Source organism: Nyctibius grandis, chromosome 1 (assembly GCF_013368605.1).
Source record: "Nyctibius grandis isolate bNycGra1 chromosome 1, bNycGra1.pri, whole genome shotgun sequence".
Classification (NCBI taxonomy): domain Eukaryota; kingdom Metazoa; phylum Chordata; class Aves; order Nyctibiiformes; family Nyctibiidae; genus Nyctibius; species Nyctibius grandis.
The window spans coordinates 132,743,950-132,763,235 of NC_090658.1; the positions used below are offsets into that span (position 1 = coordinate 132,743,950).

Genomic DNA, 19,286 nt, shown 5'->3' on the forward strand with positions numbered 1-19,286 from the left:
CAGGAGAGGGTCTGGGTGCAGGTCATCACCTGTGTGGGAGCGAGTGCAGAGGAGGGCGACCAAGCTGGTGAAGGGTCTGGAGGGTCTGACCTCCGAGGAACGGCTGAGGGAGCTGGGGGTGTTTAGCCTGGAGAAGAGGAGGCTCAGAGGTGACCTTAGTGCAGTCTACAACTACCTGAAGGGAGGTTGTAGCGCAGTGGGAGTCGGCCTCTTCTCCCACGCAACCAGCGCTAGGACAAGAGGACACAGCCTCAAGCTTGGCCAGGGGAGGTTCAGGTTGGACATTAGGAAGCATTTCTTCTCAGCAAGGGTCATTAGCCATTGGAAGGGGCTGCCCAGGGAGGTGGTGGAGTCACCATCTCTGGAGGGGTTTAAGAAAAGCCTGGCCATGGCACTTAGTGCCCTGGTCTAGTTGCCTTGGTGGTGTCAGGGCAATGGTTGGACTCGATGATCCCAGAGGGCTCTTCCAACCTCATTGATTCTGTGATTCTGTGCTTCTGGGAGCAGCAAACTCAACAGAGGATGCTTTGCCATCAACTGAAGATAATTCATCTGCTCAATCCCATATTAGACATCAGAAAATCCGAGGGGAGTGTGCTGTGGAGGTGGGTGGATACTCTGGTGTCTAATACAGGTCTGAGCTTGCTCGGAGGCCTGTCCCTATTTGGGAACAGAGGCAAAGTGTTTGGTCCTACACCCCCAAACTTGCAGGACCCCAGTCTTGACCCTGGTGCCAAATTGGGTTCCACTGGGCCAGCAGCTTGCAGTGGTTTGGCGAGGAGCAGGCAGGCGGGCAGCAGCATCCTCCCAGCATCTCAGTTCTTGAGGAAACCAGGCTAAAGCCAGGCTCTGGCAAAGGAGGGGCTCTCGGTGCCACCACGCAGCCTGTGTCAGCAGCTCAGGTTCACGGGCCCTCATGGAATATTCATGTGGGGACGGTGTCAGCTCTCCGCCAGCGCCAGCTCCCCACCCGCGCCGTCGGACGCCTGGCAGGAGCAGCGGTGGGGTTGGCACAACCTTTGTTTAATGCCACAAAGCCCCTGCTGTGCCCGGAGAGGAGCTTGGCTGGGGTCCCCATCCCTGCTTGGTCCTGACCTGCATGTGGGGCACGGCTCTGCCCTCACCACCGGGATGGCCACCCCACCCTAGACGTGCCGCTGGCCGCTCTCCTGTCTCGGCTGAGCTCTTCCAGCATCTCCTCCTGGGGGAAGCCAGGTCCTGGACGGCCGGCGAGTAAAGGTAGTAGCTTTGATGGGAAGGGGGGGTTGTGTGATGTGTCAGTGCTCACCTGGCTTGGAAAAGGTGACAGATGGGGGCTTGGGAAGGGGCTGGGGGACAAGGATGAGCCTCTGAAGCATCTGGGACGGCTCCTTCCTCATCCTTCGCTTGCTTCTTCCCTTCTCCTCAGCACGTACCAAGTATGCTGCCAAAATCCACTTTTTTCTTTCTTTTTTTTTGCTTGTTTGTGTGGGTTTTTTTTCTTCATGACCTCCAAACTCCGTGGTTTCCTAGATATTTGCCTCCCTGGGGCTCCAGTCCGCTGTAATAATACCAGTAAGGGCAGTGGTGAAGGAAGGGGGTAGCGCCAGATGTTGTAGCTGGGGCTGAGGAGAGCAGCAGGGAGATGTGGCCGGGGTGTGGGCATGGGGACAGCACCTGAAGTTTCATGCCACCGAGGGACCTTCTGCCCTCTGGACACTGCTCTCTGAACCAGCTAGAGCTGAGGCTCATCTCATGGATGTGTTAGAGGCTGTTGGACTGTTTCACATTTCTGGGATCATTTCTGCACTAAAATTGCCTTTGGGGACACGTGAGAGGCTCCTACAGCCAACGTCCCCACCACAGTTCCTGAGGCTCAGCTGGCAGTGAGGGTTTGTCGCTCTGGGAGGGGATGGGGGTGACACCAGCTCCCACGTGCATCCCTCTGGAAGGAGCTGGGTTGGGCTGGTGCTGCTGGGACGGGTCTCAGTGCATGTTACTTGGACCAGGTGCTTAATCCCAGCCTTGTTCCACACAGCCCAAAACCAGCTTGGTCGTTTTACTGATCGGGGCATCCTGTGCTAAGCAGGACCCAAAACATCCTCAGTGCCCGTGCAAGGACCTTTGTTATTTTGGGTCCTGGTAGAGGACCAGTACTACCAGTGTCTTCCCTGCAGGGTCCTACTGGCTCCATCACCAGTTGCTTGCTTTGGTTGACTTCCCAAGGAACCTTGGAAATTGCCAGGACAAATACGGTGATTTTATCACTGACTGGTGGGACTTTTTTTATTTTTCCTCCATTTTTAAGAAATTAATGGGAAAGAAGGGAAGGGAATGGTGTGTTGTCTTACAGAGGGGCTGTGTGTCTACTGGATTTCCCACAGCTGCTGGAAGGACACTTCGTGGTGGAGAGTGTTCTCGGAGCAGAGTTTCACAGCCTGAGCTGTTACTACAGCATGTGCTCCTAAAAAAAATGAGTTTGCAAATAGCTTGGAAGTGTTACTTCCCCCGTAGCACCTCGAGGCAGATGTTCCCTGGCAGGATTACAGATATGGAAACCTAGCCCTCAGCTTTCCTCCTTTTATCCGTTGAGAAACCACCCTTTCACTGAGGATCCCATGAATTAATCACAGTTACCAGAGACTGCCTTGAGGCCCAAGCATTGCTTTAGTCCAAATTAAACCTCAGCTAGAAATAGTTCCTGTATCATATGTTTTTCTTCTCAGCAAGGGTCATTAGATATTGGAAGGGGCTGCCCAGGGAGGTGGTGGAGTCACCATCTCTGGAGGGGTTTAAGAAAAGCCTGGCCATGGCACTTAGTGCCCTGGTCTAGTTGCCATGGTGGTGTCAGGGCAATGGTTGGACTCGATGATCCCAGAGGGCTCTTCCAACCCGAATGATTTGTGATAGTCTATGATGGTCTATTCTAACTTCATCCCTTGGCCCCAGCCAGATGTGATCAAAGCTGAGACTGGGGGATCCCGCAGTTTCAGTGCTGTTGCTGGGCTTATGGGCAGTGCACCCCAATCCTCCTGTATCCAGGGCTGGTGCTGAGCCCTGGCAGCCAGCTTGGAGGTGAGGTCCAGGCTGGAGGTGAGATTGCCCCTTGCTTCCAAGCTGGCCCAAGAACACGTCCATCAAACCTGCAAGGTTTCTGCAAAGAGCAACACTTTGAGGTAATTTTCCAATAAAAAGAATTCCCTTTTGGCTTCACCACCTTCTGCTTTTGGGACAGTCACAGGCCATTGCCTTCAAGTCTCTCTCCAGCTGTTTACTCTTTAATATTAGCCTGGAGAAGAGAAGGCTCCGGGGAGACCTTCTAGCACCTTCCAGTACCTGAAGGGGCTACAGGAAAGCGGGAGAGGGGCTTTTTACAAGGGCATGGAGTGACAGGACGAGGGGGAACGGTTTTAAAGTGAAAGAGGGGAGATTGAGATGAGATCTGAGGAAGAAATTCTTTGCTGTGAGGGTGGTGAGAGCCTGGCCCAGGTTGCCCAGAGAAGCTGTGGCTGCCCCCTCCCTGGCAGTGTTCAAGGCCAGGTTGGATGGGGCTTGGAGCAACCTGGGCTGGTGGAAGGTGTCCCTGCCCGTGGCAGGGGGTTGGAGCTGGATGGGCTTTAAGGTCCCTTCCAACCCAAACCAGTCTGTGATTCTATGATTTGAACAGGGTTATCACACGCTCTCACTTGTGCTTCTTGCTGGTTTCAGTTTTGCAGCTATTATGGAGTTTTTTTTTCCTACTGAGGTTTTTCAGCTGAATCTTCAGGCTAAAAATCCACATCACATCCAGACACCATAACTTTCACCAGGGTAACCCAGAACCTCCCACCTCTTTGCCACAGCAGCGTGGACTTACCTCCAAATAACAGCGAACAGGCTCCTGAAAATCTCTGCAAGGCTCTTATTGTCTTTAATAATCTCTGCCCATTTAGTAGATGTGGTGCTGAGGGACATGGGTTGGTGGTGGCCTTGGCAGTGCTGGGGTAACGGTTGGACTTGATGATCTTAAAGGTCTTCTCCAACCAGAATGATTCAATGATTCTATGATCTGGTTGATCCAAATTTGATGACAATCCAGTTGGCAGTGCAGAAATCCTATCATCTACTGAAATTTTAATTTTTAGTTAATGGTTTTAGATAACTGGGGAGCAATTGCACAAACAGGTCAGGAGGAAGAGTTTGTTGGCTGTTGAAGCTGTGCTCCAGCCTTGTGTTTGATCCCAAGTTGAGGCATTCCCTGAGGAAAAAAATGAGACCCCAGACTCAAAGGTAGTGTGTTTAGCTGCCCTGTGGTGTTTGCAGCAGCCCCTGCTTGGTCTTTCAGCTCTTTCCTCTCTTGCTTTTGAGCTGTGAAAGGCTCCTGTTCCCACCCCCAAATCCCATAAAACTGCACTAAAAATACAGTAATTTATGGTTTGGATTTTTTTCATCCTCTCTTCTTCCAGAGCCGGGAAAGGAGTTTTTTCAGCCATGAAGCTTGGCAAGATGCGTCCATCAAAGGATGACCATCGGAAGCAAGGTAAGTTGTTCCTGGGATGAGGTTGTCCCCTGCTCCAGTGCTGCTTTTTCGCCATTCTCCACACGCCAGGAAAGCACCCGAGAGACCCCACAGAATCACAGGATGGTTTGGGTGGGAAGGGACCCTTAAAGACCATCTAGTCCAACCCCCTGCCATGAGCAGGGACACCTTCAACTCGATCAGGTTGCTCAGAGCTCCATCCAACCTGGCCTTGAATGTTGCCAGGGATGGGGCATCTCCCACCTCTCTGGGCAGCCTGGGCCAGTGTCTCACCACCCTCAGCATCAACAATTTCTTCCCTCTCTCTAGTCTGGATCTCCTCTCTGTGAGTTTAAACCCATCACCCCTTGTCCTGTCGCTACAGGCCCTGCTAAAAAGTCTGTCCCCAAAGTGGCTCTCATCAGCCACAGCCAGTCAGTAACTCAGGGATTAGACATGAGGGTTGGGTGCTGGGGAGGAGAGCTGGAGATGGGGCCTCCATGGGGAAATGGGAAGTAGGGACTAATGGAGAGAGGCTCCCACTGAAGTCTTGGCCAGGGATCACCCACCTTGTCTTATCCCACCTGTGACAACACCTGGGATTTGTGCAGGCAGCTTCCAGCTTGTTTTTAGGGATGATTTGCAAAGGTGACAATGCAAAGCAGGATTTAGCCCTTGCACCTTCCTGCGAGGCTGCCTGTCCGCTGGCTTGGCACCATGGCGGCGCCGAAATCAGACACCTTTCTGGAAAATTCGTTGTTGTTTCCATTGAGACCAAAGGATTGGGTTTCAACGGCTAAGAAATGAGGGAATGCGTGTTTGCAGACAAAGGCAAAGCATGGCTTTAGATGGCATTTCTGGGCAAATCTCCACTGTTGTTCTGCCAAGTTTGAGGATAGGAAAAGGGGAATTTGGCCTGGGAGACCCCAGCGTAGGTAGAGGTGTTGGCAGCCTGTGGAAAGGCATGGCGTTGAAATCTGGGTGGCCTCCCTCTCTCCCCAGCACCTGGGCATTCATCTCAGTGTTGACCATGACACACTGAGACCATGGGGAAAGCAGCTGGGATGCAAAGGCAGGGACAGGGCGCACAGTCAGATAGTAGAGTGTCTTCACAGATCGGGATTTACCCATGGTCAGGAGTGGTTGCAACACAGCTGCTCTATTGCATGGCGTGGTCACAGAATCCCAGAATCAATGAGGTTGGAAGAGCCCTCTGGGATCATCGAGTCCAACCATTGCCCTGACACCACCATGGCAACTAGACCATGGCACTAAGTGCCATGGCCAGGCTTTTCTTAAACCCCTCCAGAGATGGGGACTCCACCACCTCCCTGGGCAGCCCCTTCCAATGGCTAATGACCCTTGCTGAGAAGAAATGCTTCCTAATGGCCAACCTGACCCTCCCCTGGCCAAGCTTGAGGCTGTGTCCTCTTGTCCTATCACTAGTTGCCTGGGAGAAGAGGCCGACTCCCACTGTGCTACAACCTCCCTTCAGGTAGTTGTAGACTGCACTAAGGTCACCTCTGAGCCTCCTCTTCTCCAGGCTAAACACCCCCAGCTCCCTCAGCCGTTCCTCGTAGGTCAGACCCTCCAGACCCTTCACCAGCTTGGTCGCCCTCCTCTGGACTCATTCCAACACCTCAACAGTGTCAGTGGTCAGTGCTGCACAGCCCTGGGGCTCCTTCTTCCAACTTCCCCAGGTACCTCTGGCTTTCATACACCTCACCAGGGCTCTGCTCTCTTACCACCACCCTCCTCTCTCAGCCTCAGCGCTGTCTCAGTTGTGATTCCTACCCTTGGTCTGGCCAGCTGGTGATGGGATGGGTTGCACCCTCTGCCCATTGGCCAAGCCAGCATCCCTCTTGTGCCATGGTCTGCTTTCCTCCCGTCCAGATTGCTTGTCCTGCTCGGGTCAAACAGACCCACTGAATCACCAAAAACCAAGCTGGGAGGGTGCGAGTCTGTCCACCCACCCACACGTGGCAGGATCGAACCTCCTTAGGTCCTTCCCAGCTGGTGTGGCTCTGATTCAATCTCAAAAACTCCCAGTTGAGTTGAGGACACCCTTTCCCCAACCAACCTGCAGCAGTGTGTCTCTCTCCACCCTGACAGAGTGCTTTTCCTAACACCCAGCCTAGATCTCCCTCGCTTCAGCTGAAACCCATCTTATCTCACAAAACCAGGCCAGACTATGGTAAAAAACCTGATTTCTGGTCATTTCTTGACCAGAGCAAAGGCAGGAGGGGCAGGCCTGACATGCACACGAATTGTGCATGGGAAAGGAGTATCTCAGCAGCTTCTTCCAATAGAAGAAGCTTTTAGGAAGCATTTCTTCTCAGCAGGGGTCATTAGCCATTGGAAGGGGCTGCCCAGGGAGGTGGTGGAGTCACCATCTCTGGAGGGGTTTAAGAAAAGCCTGGACATGGCACTTAGTGTCATGGTCTAGTTGACATGGTGGTGTCAGGGCAATGGTTGGACTCGATGATCCCAGAGGGCTCTGCCAACCTCATTGATTCTGTGATTCTGTGAAACACAAACCAGTGATCAACACAGCCAGTGGGATCTGGGGTCTTGACCCTCCCTGAAGCAATTTTTCTTCTTGGGAAATAACCCCTTTCTCCTGTTTTTTTCAGACCTCTCTACCCCAAAGCTAGAGAGTTGGTTGTCTTTGCAACTGCTCTTCTGGTAGTTGGAGCTGCAACACTTGCTCAAGTGCTCTTTCACCCCCTGAAGTCTGGGGTGTTTGTCATTTTCTGTTTTCTTTTTGCCTTCACAAAACCACCCACAGGCGTGCTGCCCAGGTGGAATCATGTGTCACAGGAGCCAATACCTCTTTTTTTAATCCCTTTTTAGACCAGGTTGTCTGTGACCTGACCTGGTCACCATTGTTCTTTGTATTATCAGGTGAGGTTGATAAGACGTATTGGTTACCTTTCTCTTGGCCTTTAATTATTCACCGAGTGGAAACAACAAGAGACATTCTTTTGTCTCCTTTATGCAGATGAACCCGCTGTTTTGGAGGCAGAAGACCTGGACCGAAAAGCCATGAGACAGGGATATGGACTGGAACCAGACACCATCTCCTTGGCCTCTGTCACAGCTGTCACCACCAATGTCTCGAATAAGAGGTGAGGGCCAGATGTGAGCTTGTGCAAGCCAGGAGGTGAGGGCACGCTGGCACACACCCCACAACCACGTGTCCCCTGAGATGGGGTGTGTTGGAAATCCCATTGCCCCATGCAACTGGTGGTTTTTTGGAAATCTCTCCTGCTCCAAGGAGCACCAGTGTTGTGGGATCTCACAGCCCCCAGGGTTTATATTGCTCAGATTCAAGGAGGGCAGGAGCTTCAAGGGGTCACCTTGCAAATGCTCTGTCACAGCAAGCAGTGAGTTTGTCTGTGGTTTGACTGAGGGTTTCTTCTGTTCCCCTCCAAAGGTCCAAGCCTGACATCAAAATGGAGCCGAGTGCTGGGAGGCCAATGGATTACCAGGTGGGTGACGACGTTGTGCCCCCAACCTCAGCTCACGGGGGTCACAGCCCGGGCTGGGAAGGAGACTGTTTTGCAGGGGGAGGAAAAGACAGTCTGAGAGCTTTCCTTTCCAACTTTCTTGGACTGCCAATGTCAGCAGAGCAGTTGCCTGAAGAGCTGAACCTCCTTGTTCCAGTGTGTGTCCCCACCTGTCTGTGGGACAGCTCTGGGACCAGGAGGAAGGACCAGCAGCCACTTGAGGCTGAGCATCCTCCCCGTGCAGCAGACCACAGACGATGGCAGGGCGTTGCAGGGTGCGAGCTCACACTGGGTGTCAACGCACCGCACTCACAAAGCACGACTTCCCAAGAGCTGGCGTTTCAGTGGTCAAGTGATAAACTCAAGATGAAGTAATTAATTAGTTTTTCTGTCCATCACAGAATCAATGAGGTTGGAAGAACCCTCTGGGATCATCGAGTCCAACCATTGCCCTGACACCACCATGGCAACTAGACCAGGGCACTAAGTGCCATGGCCAGGCTTTTCTTAAACCCCTCCAGAGATGGGGACTCCACCACCTCCCTGGGCAGCCCCTTCCAATGCCTAATGACCCTTGCTCAGAAGAAATGCTTCCTGATGTCCAACCTGACCCTCCCCTGGCCAAGCTTGAGGCTGTGTCCTCTTGTCCTATCACTGGTTGCCTGGGAGAAGAGGCCGACTCCCACTTCACTACACCCTCCCTTCAGGTAGTTGTAGACTGCACTAAGGTCACCTCTGAGCCTCCTCTTCTCCAGGCTAAGAACTTAGAGTTAGAAGAACCACACATTTCATTTCCCAGGACTCAGATGATCAATGCTGCTCCCCTTTCTTTTACTAGTTGGTGCCAGCATCATTCATAAATGGGCTCCTCTTCCCATTTTCTCCAAGTCGTGCTGATTCAGCAGCGATTGAGCTTCATGTCCTCACCTCTCAGCACAGCAACACCTTCCTGGGGATTTCTCAGAACAATGCAAATAATGATTTTTGTTAGAGATTTATTGCAGAACGTTTGTAGCATCTGCTGCAGACCAAGTTGTGAGGCTTACAGGGTATTGAAGCCTGGAGGTTACCTGTCCTACCACCAACTTGTGATAGACTTTAAAGAGATGACTCTAGAAAAATGACTGCTGGAAATTGAAAAGATTTGTTACCTGCATGGAATTACACCTTATGTTTTTTATTTAAATTAAGAAATTTAGGTATGATCTAAGCAGGAATTCCTAATGTGAATTTAATATCACAAGGAAGGAATTTAGATACAATCTGAATCCCTAATATTAATTTAATGTCACAAGGTGGATTGAAAGGTGGTGGAGTCACCATCTGTGGAGGGGTTTAAGAAAAGCCTGGACATGGCACTTAGTGCCCTGGTCTAGTTGACATGGTGGTGTCAGGGCAATGGTTGGACTCGATGAGCCCAGAGGGCTCTTCCAGCCTTATTGATTCTGTGAATGACAAATGTCTGTGTCGTAAATAACACGCAAACGTTTCATCTGGATGCTTTGCTCATATTCTATTGAAAGTAGTTGATTTTTCATCTACCACATATAGGAGTACTTAATTTAAATAAAATGGCATGTTTGTATACGTGCATATAGGAGGGTTGAACCATGACATGGTGGGGAATACTCCAGAAATTATAAAGAGTAGAGTAGAATAGAATATTTCCATTGGAAGGGACCTACAATGACCATGCCTTTGTGTTTCTTAGCAGAAGCAAGTGAAGCCAGCTGGGGTCTCACCAACCGAGCCTCTGCTCCCACAGCTTAGCTAAATCCATTTGACTTCACACCTTGCGTGAAGCCACCCATGCTCTGGGGCTGAAGCGACAGGGATGCCTGAGGTCTCCTGCATCCCACACCACGTTGCAGCTTGCTCAGGCTTTTCTGAGCAGCCTGGTGTCTTTGGTGTGACAAGTAGACCCCAGAGCTGCCACCACTGCACTGAAAATGCCTCAAAAAGGAGAGATGGGGAGATGGGTTAAGGCAGCGAGCAGCATCTGATGCTGCTCTCAAGAGGTGAAGGTGCATGAATCCCTCTCTCCAGGTCAGCATCACCATCATCGAGGCCCGGCAGCTGGTTGGGCTCAACATGGACCCTGTGGTCTGCGTGGAGGTTGGAGAGGAAAAGAAATACACATCCATGAAGGAATCAACCAATTGTCCTTACTACAATGAGGTGGGTCTGTCCTCCAGTGATACTCGTGGCTACCTGCTCCTCGGGGTCTACGTTGCCATTAGTCAATCGAATGTTATTTCTTGTCACTTGGGGTTTTTTTCTTTTTTTCTTCTGTCACCTCACCTCAGTACTTCGTCTTCGATTTCCACGTCCCCCCAGACGTCATGTTCGACAAGATCATCAAGCTGTCCGTAAGTGAGCATGGTTGTGTTCACCCTTTTCATGGGGCTTTGGAAGAAATCAGCTCATTTTGCATATGCACTGGGGATGGATTAGAGGTCCTTGATGTGAGACACCCAACAGGAGCCGAGGTGTTCGGTCCTACAAGCCTCACCTCTTTTGTAGACCCCCAGTCCCTCTTTTTCTCGCTGATCTTCATCGCTGGGGCCACACAGCTCCACGCCTGCAGTCACTATCTCCCTCCGTGGTTGATCTCTGGTATTTCAGAACCAGGCAGAACTAAACCGGTCTTGGGATGTGTTGAGGCTTGGGGAGAAGCAAGACCTTTCCGAGCTTGCCAGAGGATCTCCTGAGGCATGAGAGTGGCAGAGCTATTGTGGAAATTCAGGACTGCAGATGCTGAGAGCAAAGCAGAGCCCACAGCCCTCCCCACAGCCACGGAGGAGGGCGATGACTGAGATTTGCAGATTCACTGACCAAAGCACGCTAATTAGGAGCATCCATATCTATCCCATGGCTGTACAGTTTCTCCCACAATGGGAATTAGACCATAGATTTCAAGCATCCCAGTGTTTGTTGCCATAGAGGCTGGAAAAAAATGCATCTTGTTTCAAAGATTAATTTCTTTGCATTTTTTTCTGTTCAGCCCAAGTATACACTTGCTCACAAGACTGCTCAGCAAGAGCTGCCAACCCCACCATGCCTCTTAGTGTCCTTACACAGACCAAGGAAAATGCATCAGCTCCTTTTCCGACACCGAACACCTCTGGAAGGAGCCTTATGGCTCCCAGGGCATGGAAAAAAGAGTCTGACGTGTTTTTCCCCTCTCGATTTCCAGGTGATCCACTCAAAAAACCTCTTGCGCAGTGGGACTTTGGTGGGCTCCTTCAAGATGGACGTTGGAACTGTTTATACTCAGCCTGGTATGTAAACACTGTTTGCAACCCGTCCTACGTGCCCACCTGCACCATTGAACACATGTCCTTGGGTGATACTTCTCTAACTTAAATGTTAGTATCCTAGAGATAAACAAGTCACCTGGGCTCCCTCTGTGGTCAGGAAAGAGCACTCAGCACCTCTGGAGAAGGCTGTGTGTCCTATCTTGAAATAAGATTTTTGACCTTATTGCAGTCTACAACTACCTGAAGGGAGGTTGTAGTGGAGTGGGAGTTGGTCTCTTCTCCCAGGCAACTAGGGATAGGACAAGAGGACACAGCCTCAAGCTTGGTCAGGGGAGGTTCAGGTTGGACATTAGGAAGCATTTCTTCTCAGCAAGGGTCATTAGCCATTGGAAGGGGCTGCCCAGGGAGGTGGTAGAGTCACCATCTCTGGAGGTGTCTAAGAAAAGCCTGGACATGGCACTTAGTGCCCTGGTCTAGTTGCCATGGTGGTGTCAGTGCAATGGTTGGGCTCGATGATCCCAGAGGGCTCTTCCAACCTCATTGATTCTGTGATTCTGTGAAAACCACTGCGGGTTTTCTTCCCTTGCCCCCCTGTCACTCCTGTTGAAGCACTCTGCCTCTATAAACAAGCCTGAGAGCTAAGATGTAAATGAAGCCTCCAGAGTCTGCACTTGAGGGGTGGTCAGCAGATGATGCTGGGGGGGACCTTAAGGGAGCACCTAGTCTGGTTCTCTGCTCCACAGAAGGATGAAGTCTTTCTAAGACCGTCCAAAAGGCACCTGAGACCTTAAAGACTTCTAGTGATGGAGACTCCACACCCCTTCAGACACTCCATCCCATTGCTTCTCCATCTTCAACGTGAGATACATCATCCTAATGATTTTGTCACAGGTTTCTCTCTGAATTCCTCACACCTGAAGATGTCTCTGACACATATATGCAGGTCCCCCAACTCAAGTGGAAGGTGTTTCCAGTCCTCACGGTAATTGCTGTGTCTCGTTCTGATAAATGACTGTCTTGTTCCCTGGCTTCTAGAGCACCAGTTCTACCACAAATGGGCCATCCTTTCCGACCCCGAGGATCTCACTGCTGGGCTGAAAGGTTACCTCAAGTGTGACATCGCTGTGGTGGGGAAAGGGGACAACATCAAGACACCGCACAAAGCCAATGAGACAGAGGAGGATGATATTGAAGGGTAAGGATCTGCAGAGCCAGCTTCATGCAGACTTCCTCGGGGAATGACTTTTCATGTCTCTTTACCTTGGATCCTACAATGAGGACAGCATCCCCACCAGATGAGGCTGACAGCCCCTCTAGTACCCATACCTACCTTGTCCAATGAAACCAGAGGGACCAATAAGTTGCTTTTCAGAGAGAGAACACATGGTAGATTACTGGTGAAAATCCAGGTCATATCAAGACTTGTCATTTCTATCAGTTGAGACTCTCTGCTGGTTGTTGAGCTCTCTATATCAACACCAGCCTGATGCCAACCAACCTGATGTCCTCACTGATTACCTAATGCTCCTGTTGGCCATGGGATGGGATGGGATGGGATGGGATGGGATAGTCTCATCACTCACTGCTGGGGCAGAGCAAGGATGTCTGGATGAGGTTTCCCAGGCTGCGTGGGTGGGCAGGGGTCTTTGACTCCCCAGAACACCTAAAAAGCCATGGAAGAAAAATCAGGAGAGTTTAAAACTTAGTTCCAGCCCCAAAACCGTTCCAGCTAATTAAATATTTCCAAGTGCAGCCACAGGCTTTCAAGTCTGCCTCACAGCCTCTCACCACATAGTCAGAAACCCAGACTAGTAGCAAAATACCAGTGCAGCTGTCTTGACTTGCAGGGGACCAGTGGGCTCGAGGCACCACCTGAACTATTTTGGGTCGGCGTTCTATGCTGTAGTGGTGATATTGTCCCACTTTTTCACTGCCAACTCCACAATTCCTCCAGAAATTGTTTTGTTCACAGCATCCTCCATGACTCTCACTTCTTCCCCCAGAAGAGGAAAGCCAAATATGCCAAGAAAACCAATTTGATGGAGCTCCCCTTGTACCTTCTTCTAACATCCCATTCATCTGACCTGCTTTAGATGTCTAAATTAGGCTGAGTTTAATTGTTCCCTAGACTCCACTGACAATAATAATTACATCCCTTCAGTGCAATGCACTTTGTCCCAGGGGCTCCTCTAAGATTTTGCTTATGAAACCACTACTCCCCACCCCAAAAGAGGAGGATGGGCAGAAACAGAACAGCAATAAAATGTGTGGCTGCAGAAATGCTCATCCTTCTACCTCCACAGAACGTGTGCTCAGAAAGCGGGGCAGCTTCTCCCTCTTTGGTAAGCCTCTCCTGACAAACCTGCCAGCCCCAGCAGCTGTTTCCAACTCTATCTGCTGACGTTGCAGGAACCTTCTCCTCCCAGATGGGGTCCCTCCGGAGAGGCAATGGGCTCGTTTCTACATCAAGATCTACCGAGCAGAGGGGCTGCCCCGAATGAACACCAGCATCATGGCCAATGTGAAGAAGGCTCTCATTGGGGAGAACAAGGACTTGGTAGACCCCTACGTGCAGGTGGTCTTTGCAGGGCAGAAGGTGAGCAAGCTGTGTGAGGTAGCAAGGTGACCCTGGGAGGTAACATGAGCAGGAATAGCCATTGTGTAGGTGGCCAGAGGTGATCTCAGTTGTCCTGGCATGTAGATGCCGAGATGCATGGCAAAGCTGCCTTGTTTGCTATCACAGAATCACAGAATGTTAGGGATTGGAAGGGACCTCGAAAGATCATCTACTCCAATCCCCTGAAGGAGCAGGATTACCTAGACCATATCACACAGGAACGCGTCCAGGCGGGTTTTGAATGTCTCCAGAGAAGGAGACTCCACAACCTCTCTGGGCAGCCTGTTCCAGTGTTCAGTCACCCTCACCGTAAAGAAGTTTTTCCTCATATTTATGTGGAACCTCCTGTGTTCCAGCTTGCACCCGTTGCCCCTTGTCCTGTCAAGGGATGTCACTGAGAAGAGCCTGGCTCCATCCTCATGACACTTGCCCTTTACATATTTATAAACATTAATGAGGTCCCCCCTCAGTCTCCTCTTCTCCAAGCTAAAGAGACCCAGCTCCCTCAGCCTCTCCTCATAAGGGAGATGTTCCACCCCCTTAATCATCTTCGTGGCTCTGCGCTGGACTCTCTCTAGCAGTTCCCTGTCCTTCTTGAACTGAGGGGCCCAGAACTGGACACAATATTCCAGATGCAGCCTCACCAGGGTGAATGTTTCCCCTCTCTTGTGCAGAGCGTGATGGGTTTGCAGCCCTCTCCAGTTGAGGCAAGGAGCTTGTTACTTGGGAGGAGTCAGAAGACAAAATGCATGTTTCAGTGGTCATCAGCAAGGGAGCAGCTCAGGTTGTGAGGGATGGCTTGGGAGCTCAAACCTTTGTCAAACATCTGTCTCCTCCCACTTGGCAGGGGAAGACATCCATACAGAAGAGCAGCTATGAGCCTCTCTGGAACGAGCAAATAATCTTCACAGAAATGTTCCCCCCATTGTGCAAGCGGATAAAGATCCAGATCCGAGACTCGGACAAAGTCAATGACGTGGCCATCGGGACCCACTTCATTGATTTGCGGAAGATCTCTAACGAAGGAGACAAAGGTAACACTAGAAGGTAGCTTCTTCATGGTAGAGAGACATCCCTTTGGCTGAGAGTTAGCAAAATAGCGTAGCCTCCTTCCCCACCCCTGGAGATAGCTGTTGCTTGGTGCCCATCTGGAGAGACTTTGAATCACTGCAGTGGTCTTCTGACATCATGGACACACACTCTTTGATAACCAAGCCCTGTCCAATACCTGAAAGCAAAGACACCCAAGAACAATTTGCCCTTCCAAAAAATTCGTTGTCATGGATGGGTGAATATCTGACAAGCTCCCCCATTCACGCACACGTGGACACACCAGCACACATACGCAGGACCAATGTGGAGCCAAAGATGGCTCTAGAAAGGGTTCTAATGGGGTGTTCTTTTTTCTTGACTCTCACATTGGGTAACTTGCCCAATGGGAGACTCGCCTCTGCCTTTGGGCTGGTGCACTGCATAGTCCCCATCACTACCTTCACTGCAAAACTCTCTCCATGTGTGGTTGCAAACATGCATTTCCATGCACACACACGTGCATGTTCAAGCCTGAGTCACCACAGATACACCAGGGAAGTGATGCCAACCCATGAGTGAGTTTGTACCCTGAGGCAAAGCCATGCCCTCTTCCTTGCACATCCCCTTCCTTACGTGCATGTCTGATCTGCTGCAGGCTTCCTGCCCACCTTTGGCCCCGCGTGGGTCAACATGTACGGCTCCACTCGGAACTACACCCTGATGGACGAGCACCAAGAGCTGAACGAGGGTCTGGGCGAAGGTGTCTCCTTCCGGGCCAGGCTTTTGATGAGCCTTGCTGTGGAGATCTTGGACACCACCAACCCAGAGATCAACAGCTCCACCGAGGTGCAAGTTGAGCAGGCCACATCAGTTGCCGATGTAAGTCACCCCTAACCCTGCCAGTGGTGAGTCTTGCATCTCAGGCCTCATGGTTAATTATCTTTGGTCTCACAAACTGAAGATTTCATTTAGTCTTGCCCTAAATGTTCTGGATCCCCCAGCACAAGGAAGGCAAATCTTGCAAGGATTTTGGATCATTCAAATGCTCACCTCTCTTAGGAGTGCTGGGCAGAAGAAACATCTGAGTGAGGGAGGATCCTAAACTTTGAGATGTTTCTCTAGTCAGTCCATATGAGCCAAGGGTGTCAAGGAGAAATGGAGAAGTCTGATGGCCGTGCACCCTCTGTGTGAAAGCTCTCCTTCAGAAGTAAGGTGGCCTTAATTCACCTCCAGGGAAAGGGAAGCCACCTGGACATAAAGCCATTCCAGTTCTGACAGAGCATCCAGGCAGATGGTTCAGTGTTCTTTGATTAATTCAACTCGTGAATAAACTCAGGCTCGTATTCCTGAATGTCCGTTAGTCCCTCACATGCGAGGGATGATTGATCTCAACACATTTAAAAGTTAGGCTAAAATCTTTAATTAAACTCTCTCTGCAATGAGCCTAGAGATGGCTCAGGCTGGGGAGAGAAAACCCTCACGGTCCCCTTGAAAGCCCGAGCAGTGGCACCTTGCCTTCACAGAGCCCATGAGGGTGCTCAGAGGTGCCAGGTGATGCACCCCTCTGCCCAAGGGGACCTGCCCTCCTAGGTGTCCCTCTGGCTGACCTCAACCCTGATCCCCATGATTTCTTCTCCAGAACTGCACTGGGAAGATGGAGGAGTTCTTTCTCTTTGGAGCCTTCCTGGAAGCTACCATGATCGACAGGAAGATTGGTGACAAACCCATCAACTTCGAGGTCACGATAGGTTAGATGTTTTTTGGGGAGGGTGGTTTTTGAAGCATGCTTGGCAGGGAATGCAGGCTATGAGGCCAAGAGCAGGATTTATTCCCCATTTTCCATGCTAACACATGCTAGAGCATTTAGGGCTCTCGGTTTAGGGAGAAGGTGGTGGCTACTTCACCAGCACAAGCTACGTGAGGCCCCAAATCGTGTGTTGTGTGCATGCTGTGCTGTGGCCAGTGGAGCTGCTCCCTCTCTCACCCTGGCTTTGCACCTCCTGAGGCTGAACACCAAAGGAAGAGTGTGTATTCCTACTGGCTTGAGAGGGGACATGAGCAGGGGACAGACACCAGTCACTAAATTATGATTCCTGGGGATGGTTTCAGAGAGTTGAACTCTGCTGTCCCCCATGGTTCCTGCAGAGAAATCTTCTCCCCAACCTGAATTAATGCCAAGAGATGATTGAGCCTGGTTGGAGTTACAACCCTGTGACCTTATTTCACATTTTTTTCTTGAGGTAACTATGGGAACCAGATTGATGGCATGACCAAACCCATCCTACAGAGGAAGAAAGAGGGAGGGGATGGGGATGAGGAGGAATCCCAGCTGCTCCAGAACTCAAGCGAGGATGAAGGTGATGAGGATGGAGAGCTCGTCTCTGTTTCCTCATCTCAACCCATGAAGCCCCTGGTCACAGACAGGTAAGTGCACCTGCCTGGCTGCTGAAGTGCCACTGGGCAAAGATGTGGCTCTCAGTTCAGACAGAATCACAGACTGGTTTGGGTTGGGAGGGACCTTAAAGCCCATCCAGTTCCAACCCCCTGCCATGGGCAGGGACACCTTCCACCAGACCAGGTTGCTCCAAGCCCCATCCAACCTGCCCTTGAACACTGCCAGGGAGGGGGCAGCCACAGCTTCTCTGGGCAACCTGGGCCAGGCTCTCACCACCCTCACAGCAAAGAATTTCTTCCCAATATCTAATCTTAATCTCCCCTATTTCATGTAAGACACCGTGGGCACCCTGTGGAGACAGGCAAAGTCCCTCTAGAGATAAGGCGTGGCTTTTAGTGGTGAAGGTAATTTGTGCCGAGACAAGGTCCATGCCTTCATCACCTGGGATCTTAAAGGCTAGACAAGGTCACAGACATGCGGAGAGGAGAGGATGGAAAAAACTGCTGGAAAAAGTTCTTGAGAATGTGTAAGGCAGGAGATTGGGGTAAAAGACTTAAAATCCTCTCGGTGTCCCCAGTCTACAGCATTGTGGTCAGTCTGTCCATCCCCTCTTCTTACAGTCATCGACAGCCATGCTCTGGCGTTTAACTGAACCAGGACTTGAGAAACCGGGTCCTACCCTGGTCTGTGGCTGCACAGCTGGTTGGCAGTGGACAAATCACAGAACCCCAGAATCAATGAGGTTGGCAGAGCCCTCTGGGATCATCGAGTCCAACCATTGCCCTGACACCACCATGGCAACTAGACCAGGGCACTAAGTGCCATGTCCAGGCTTTTCTTAAACCCCTCCAGAGATGGGGACTCCACCACCTCCCTGGGCAGCCCCTTCCAATGGCTAATGACCCTTGCTGAGAAGAAATGCTTCCTAATGTCCAACCTGACCCTCCCCTGGCCAAGCTTGAGGCTGTGTCCTCTTGTCCTAGCGCTGGTTGCCTGGGAGAAGAGGCCGACTCCCACTGCGCTACAACCTCTCTTCAGGTAGTTGTAGACTGCACTAAGGTCACCTCTGAGCCTCCTCTTCTCCAGGCTAAACACCCCCAGCTCCCTCAGCCGTTCCTCGGAGGTCAGACCCTCCAGACCCTTCCCCAGCTTGGTCGCCCTCCTCTGGACTCGCTCCAGCACCTCAACATCTCTCTTGAAGTGCGGGGCCCCGAAAAATCCTTCTGTTTTCTCTGCCTCGGTTTCTCCAGCTGTAAAATTATGACCATTTTTTTGCCTGCTTTATGAGTTGCTTTGCGATGTGCAGGTAGCAGCCGCCCTAAAACACTGACAAGGTCCAGACAGCTGCAAGTGTGATTCTGGGGGGTCTGTTCTGTCCCAAGCAGCTGGATCAGGAAGCCCCAAACTGAACGGGATCAGCACAAGTGTCTTGGGATGTCTGGGCTGGGCTTCAGGCACAGCCTGGATTTGACTACAAAGGACTAGTACTAAAGCAAGCTAATTGGATTTAACTTGATGAGATATGCTTAAAGTGGATTTTAACTGTGTTATACCAGTAGATAGATGTTAATAGAATTAACTGGCTGAGTTAATTCAATTGGGAAATGAAACAAACCATGCTGGATAGAGGGTGTTTGAGCTCCAGATCAAAGTGTCTGCCTGGGGTTCCCTCACTTGCTCACCAGCTCCTTGTCAAACGGATGTGAGAAGCACTGATGCTGTTTGAGCCCATCCCCTGGGCTCTGCCTCTCCTGCTCTCTCCCCATCTCTCCATCCCCTGGGTGCTGGGAGCCTCATGCTCAACCATGGGGCTCTGCTGACATCTCCTGGTTGGAGATAGGACAAGAGGACACAGCCTCAAGCTTGGCCAGGGGAGGTTCAGGTTGGACATGAGGAAGCATTTCTTCTCAGCAAGGGTCATTAGCCATTGGAAGGGGCTGCCCAGGGAGGTGGTGGAGTCCCCATCTCTGGAGGGGTTTAAGACAAGACTGAACAT

General features: G+C 51.1%; 2 protein-coding genes across 2 annotated transcripts in view; both read left to right on the forward strand.

The window, feature by feature from the left end:
* The window catches only part of DTNB (dystrobrevin beta), a 648,286-nt gene that overhangs the window by 65,677 nt on the left and 563,323 nt on the right, over positions 1 to 19,286 (forward strand). The gene's annotated exons all lie outside the window — the stretch shown is intronic.
* The window catches only part of OTOF (otoferlin), an 89,717-nt gene that overhangs the window by 45,608 nt on the left and 24,823 nt on the right, over positions 1 to 19,286 (forward strand). The window contains exons 6-17 of the mRNA XM_068404963.1: positions 4,425 to 4,498; positions 7,479 to 7,605; positions 7,914 to 7,968; positions 10,033 to 10,164; positions 10,293 to 10,355; positions 11,183 to 11,267; positions 12,282 to 12,441; positions 13,656 to 13,842; positions 14,711 to 14,897; positions 15,551 to 15,774; positions 16,535 to 16,643; positions 17,136 to 17,319. Of these exons, the coding sequence (XP_068261064.1) occupies positions 4,425 to 4,498; positions 7,479 to 7,605; positions 7,914 to 7,968; positions 10,033 to 10,164; positions 10,293 to 10,355; positions 11,183 to 11,267; positions 12,282 to 12,441; positions 13,656 to 13,842; positions 14,711 to 14,897; positions 15,551 to 15,774; positions 16,535 to 16,643; positions 17,136 to 17,319 (1,587 nt within the window). The remainder of the gene's footprint in view (positions 1 to 4,424; positions 4,499 to 7,478; positions 7,606 to 7,913; positions 7,969 to 10,032; positions 10,165 to 10,292; positions 10,356 to 11,182; positions 11,268 to 12,281; positions 12,442 to 13,655; positions 13,843 to 14,710; positions 14,898 to 15,550; positions 15,775 to 16,534; positions 16,644 to 17,135; positions 17,320 to 19,286) is intronic.